At 44.7% G+C, this 5,571-nt stretch overlaps 1 protein-coding gene across 2 annotated transcripts in view; it reads left to right on the top strand.

Moving 5' to 3' along the window:
* LOC103615050 (NADH-cytochrome b5 reductase-like) overlaps window positions 1–4,745 on the top strand; it is a 10,530-nt gene extending 5,785 nt beyond the window's left edge. For both annotated transcript variants that reach the window (XM_017733488.1, XM_008633055.2), the window contains exons 5-7: window positions 675–779; window positions 1,885–2,088; window positions 3,711–4,745. In XM_017733488.1, the coding sequence (XP_017588977.1) occupies window positions 675–779; window positions 1,885–2,088; window positions 3,711–3,914 (513 nt within the window). In that variant the 3' untranslated portion in view covers window positions 3,915–4,745. The remainder of the gene's footprint in view (window positions 1–674; window positions 780–1,884; window positions 2,089–3,710) is intronic.
* The last annotated feature ends 826 nt before the right edge of the window (window positions 4,746–5,571 follow it).

The following is a 5,571-nucleotide window of genomic DNA, read 5'->3' as shown; positions in this document are numbered from 1 at the left end:
ATTCCTGCAGGCAACAGCCTGTGTAATGTTGTTTGTGCTTGGTAGAAAGTAAAGCAGGATTTTTTGCTCGTGTTTTTCTTCCATGGGGCCAATATTAACATATTCTTTTGGAATTGTGGAGGCATCCCTCAGCATCCAGATGATCTGTTCTGAAAACAAGAGTTTTACAAATGAGAAACCTGGCTTTGGGTCACTAATTGTATCAGCACAGCATCTGAGAGACTGAAACAAAGCAAGAGCTGTGTGGTGTTTATGTAACTAATAGTACCCAGAGGGCATTCCCAGACCCCATACCCGGAGATTTGGAGAACACTTGAAGGCCTGCATTTTGCTTTGCATTCAACACAGTCTTCTCTGTGTGCTTTGTAAGCAAGAACTCTGATAAGCTTTTTCCAGTTTTGGAAATTCAGGCTGCGTGAGAGGGGGGTTGTGTTTACATTATAGTCAAGCTGGAGTGGTTCCAATATGATTTAATTTAAATGTCTTTGTTTTGGGTATAACTTTGAGTTATTTTTCAAACAGAAAGATCTTTCTTTTTTTCTTTTTTAAACACACGAAATGTTTTTTTGTCCCCTTTTCGTTTAAATGTAGCTAACTTTATAATTGACTTTAAGCTGGGAAACTTTCCAATGGAGTATAATTATTCTTTTCTTTTGTGCAATGTTTTCTATTAGTGCTATGAAGCTGGGCTAATGTCACAATACATAAAAACGTGGAAAAGAGGAGACGTGGTCTTTTGGCGTGGGCCATTTGGAGGGTTCCCATATCGACCTAATAAGGTTAGTTCCTAAGAGACATAGGATGCTTCAGCCTGTGGCAGCAAGCTTTGTTCAATACTCTGAAGGGAAGACTTCAATTTGATTACTGTTTTCATGATTATTTTAGAGACTTCCTGGGTTACTGTGCAGTGTGACAGCATTAGCAGTCAGTTGGAACACCTTCTTGAACTGCAGAATATTTAAGAGGGAAGAGGAGGTGGATGGGAGACAGGAACATATTAGCAAGGCTCTGTGTTCATCACTTGCAGTAGAAGTTCGTGATGTGCCTAACAAAGGGCACATCTTTCTTTGCACCAGCAATGAGTGTGGATGGGTTTTTGCCTGGTTTGACCCACATCTCTGTGTTGTGACTGAGCACAGGCGAAGGGGAGGTGTTAATCTGCTCCTCCCTTGGGTATTCCCTGAGCTGTTGAGGTGTCAGGTCACTTCCCAAACGCTGATCCCACCTGCCAATACCAGGCTGGCTGCAGGGAAAGGCAGATCTGGTTTCAGGGGGAGGCTTCTCACACACACTAATTCAGTTACTTAATTCTGACCTTTCAAATGAGGAGCAGAATTGAAACACTCGTCATTAAGATCCCAAAGCTTTGTGGGGGTTTTGGTGGGTTTGTTTTGGTGGGGTTTCCCCCCCCCCCTCCAACAAAAATAAGCAAAATCTGAGTGGCCAAGCTCTATGCAGAGCAATTGTGTCCTGCTTCCTGACATACTTGTTTCCTCCAGAGGACATTCAGGATTTTACTTTGCAGCAACCAGAAGAAACCCAGGGAGCATTTCCAGTGGAAGAAAACACACAGTGGGTCAGTAAAGCATCCTGCAGAATTGAAACTGGAATGTGAATTAATTGAAATCAAGGGTAAAGTTAGGATAGATTATTACACTTGGGTAAAACCTAGTTTTGTTAGATTTGATATGTAAACCCTTTAAGTGCTTTCTGTAATCCTTTTCAGAAAAATACATTTGGAGATGTGAATTTAGCAGTTCATGACCTTCTGATATGTTGTTTCTCAAGAGATCCTTTACCAGTGTGGCAGCAAGAGGAACTGACCATGAGCACACCCATTTCCAGCCATCACAGCTCATTCCAAATTCTCTGTTCTGTTGTTAGCATGGAGAACTCCTCATGCTGGCCTCTGGCACCGGCCTTGCACCAATGATTCCCATTCTCCAGTCCATAACAGATGATGAAGAGGATGAAACCTTTGTAACTCTTGTTGGCTGCTTCCCTACCTTTGACAAAATTTATTTGAAACCTCTTCTGCAGGATTTGGCTCGGTACTGGAACATTAGAATATTTTATGTCCTAAGCCAGGTAAATAAATGGATTATGAAGTGTTTTTGTGTGAGGGTTCTGTGTGCTGAATGAGCCTCTGCTTCTTCCACTTTTCCATGAACATGATCTTAATTTTTTTCCAGTCATTCAGCCTAATCTGTGATCCAGTAGCTGCTGTTCTTAAATCTGCTGCATGTACTCATACTGCTCCTAGTCTGGAGAATTTTGGGGAAGTGACCATCACTGTCCCTCTCTGCTTCCCTGAGAGCTGTTCTATTGGGATGGACCTGCTGTTCCATAGTCACTGTTGATTATTCCCCCCCATTTCAGACAGTTGTTGCTGCACCTATACAGCAAATAAGCTGTTTTTTTCTTCCTGATACCAGTGCCTTAATCTGTCCTTATCCCTCCATTCATTGCTCACAGCTAGAACTCTCCTCTGGTGTGCTAGCACCAACTTCCCAGCAATTATTTTTCCTTGCTGATCCATTTTTAAACTTCTAAAAGTTGTTTCCCCCTCTGTAAAATTACTTTTCTGCCACATTCATGGGAGGAGGGCATACCTCTCAGTGGTCTTATATTTTGAGCAGTCTTTTTCATTTCCATTTGGTCCCAAAGTTGCCTGTGTTCTGCATGGATTTGGTGGTTAAAAATTATGTCCTTCAGAAATGAGGATTCATTGCAGGGAGGATATAGAAAGAATTATTTATGCTAAGGGAATGAATCCCATTGCATTTTTAGTTTCTCAGATGAATCATTTTTTGTATCTCTCACAGTGGAACTGCCTCATACATTCTGTTCCACATGCGGCCTCGGCAAGATGAGATTTGGTAGGGGGAAAAGTGCTGGTGACTTGGGCACCCCCTCAGCTGCTCTGTAGGAGCATAACCATAATTGTCTCTGGTGACATGGCTTAAATACCCTTTTCAGGGTGTTTAAACTCTTTGATGGCTGTCTCAAGAGCATGAGGAGGTCTTGAAATTCAATCAGCGAAGGGCAAGAAACCCACCTGACCCCTGTCAACACTGTCTGCCCCTCCTCTCTCCCTTTTTCCTCCTCTCTTAGCAGGCTTGTGGTAGTCCGAGGCTGGTTCATGCATCCTCCCTCTTGGGATTATGTATCTGTCTGTGTTTCATTGTGCTGCCTGTCACCACCACATCTGAGCACCTTCTGCTCCTGATTAATTGCAGCAGGGGAGTCCCTGCTGGATCCAGCACCACAGGATCTGACACTTCTCATGGGATCAGAGCTGTATTTGGAGCAGAGCTGACTTCTTTCAGTTTTGGTCAAGGGAGATGGGACTGAAAGAGACTTGGGAATGGGAGAGGCAATAGAGAGGAATAGACTTGGGACTTGGGGATAGGAAAGGTGCCGTGGGAGATGGTTCTCGATGGAGAAGGGTCTGCAGCATTTATTAGTGATAGTTACACTCAGGTTTTGTTCAGTCCCCTCTGAGCAAGTGGCCAGGTCCTGTGGCAGGGAAAGATTTCATCTGGGCTTGGAAAGAGGAATGCAGCTCTAAGGAAGGGTCAGTGTCACCCACAAGGTGTCACAAAGGTGAAAATCATCCTGGGTACTACTCTGAGGGGAGGAGGGAGATTCAGCTCTAAGCAATGTTGTCCTTTTTAACATTACACAGAGCAAACCTTTTACCTTTCCAGGAAACTTCACTGGAAAAACTTCCTTGGAGCTATCAGGAAAACACATACACTGGTCGTCTCAATGAAGACTTGATGAAGACAGTAATAAAATCCTGTCGACGAAAGCCATTTGTATTAATTTGTGGCTCTTCTGCATTCAATGAAGATATGAGTAGATACTTGGAAGCTTCAGGAATTGAAGAAAATTCCTGTTTTGTCTTTTAGCAGGATATTCCTGACCTGAGGAACCTCAGGCTGAGCCTTGAATGTCCTTGTTTCTTTGCAGACATTGCACAAAATGGGCCTGCTCAGAAGACTGAGCTCCTTGGAGCAGCTATTTGTTGATCCTCATGCCTGGATGTTTTAAGGAATGGGTGCCATTCCAGAGTGGCTGCTACATGGTGTGCCACCCACACCTCAGGGACCAGTGTGGTAATTTTAATGGAAGTCTTCAAGTGCAATTTTAAGAGAGAGAGATCTCCTAAGGGGGTACTTACTGTACCATGCACACAACTCTGCTGTAATACAGAGATTGGTGACTTGCTTTGCAATCTGTGTTATTCTGCAGTGGTGTTGTGCCCTGCTAGGTGTCCAGAGGAGAGACAGAATCCTCATGGATCCTTGCCAGGCCAAGAGAATGGCAGAGTCTGGATAATTTTGGTTCTGTCATGTGCAGGCTGATGTCAGGCAAGTCCCTTCAGCCTCACTGTGCCTCAGTTTCCCCACTGTACACTAATACAGAGAAGGTGGCACTGATCTCTGGAAACAGCCTTTCCAACTGTATATGGAAGAGCTATCCATAAGGATGAAATGATACATTATGGCTAGTGAGATCTTAGGCAGGCTGAGCTGCTTCCCTGGCACAGCCTGTGCTACCTACCCTGTGCTTAACCCTTGAAATGCTGCCTGGGGAGACAAAGAGCGTGTCCCAAAACTGGGAGAGTGTGGCCAGGTTGTGGCTGCTGTCTGTCAGGGAGGATGGTTGTTTGCTTTCCATGTCCCCTAAGTGTTGTATCATAGCCCTGGCTCATTAAACTGAACCTCTTTTCAAATAAACAGCTGTTTGGTGTTGTCACAGGACTCTCCCAGGTGCCTGAGGAGGTTCCCTAAGCATACAGGAACACCACCTGAGGAGGGAAAGCTGTGTGGGTCTCTGCTGGGGTGCTTCCCTGTGGGACACGGAGCAGAGCCAGGGAGCTGCCCCGGGAGGCAGCCTGGCACAGCACCCAGCCTGGGCACCTGGTCCCCTTCCTCTCTTTTCAGTCCAAAATGCTGCTGTTTTTCCTCTGAGGTATCTGCTGTCCACTCTTTTACCTTCTTAGACTGCTGTGTTTAGTATCTATGCCTGGAAATACCGCTTCTCTGCACACCTTGTGTTTTTCTGTTCATTCCCAGTGCATCCTGTGTTGGGGTTTTCCTGGCTGTGTCAGATGATTATTGCATTATCATTCATGCCTTCTTTTGTACCTGTGTCTAATACTACACCTTACACAAAGGAGATGTAGTTTGTTACACAAAAAACACAGTGTGCACTGAAGTGGTAGCTCAATTCACACATTTGGGAGGGAGTGTAAGTTCACTTTGCACTGCTGAGATTTGTCTCCAGTTACCAAATGCGTGGAATTAATCAAGTGTAGCTGCAGCTTTTATGTTAACTTCCTTAGAGCAAGGGCTGACAAGAAAGCCATCTTCCTAACCCAAAAGAGGGTTCTGGCTTTAAAGGCATGGAGATCCAGGGAAGTTGTCCATGGTCAGTCCAAGGCAAGCTCTCATCTCCAATCCATGATGTGCTTCAGCCACCCTAAGTCACTGCATAGTGAAGGTGCTTCTTTGCAGCGCAGGCTGATAAAATAATGAGATGCTTTCTCCAGTTACTTTCCCT

The sequence above is a fragment of the Corvus brachyrhynchos genome, unplaced genomic scaffold, assembly GCF_000691975.1.
Source record: "Corvus brachyrhynchos isolate BGI_N302 unplaced genomic scaffold, ASM69197v1 scaffold34, whole genome shotgun sequence".
Taxonomy (NCBI): domain Eukaryota; kingdom Metazoa; phylum Chordata; class Aves; order Passeriformes; family Corvidae; genus Corvus; species Corvus brachyrhynchos.
This window is presented reverse-complemented; position numbering and strand designations above follow the sequence as displayed.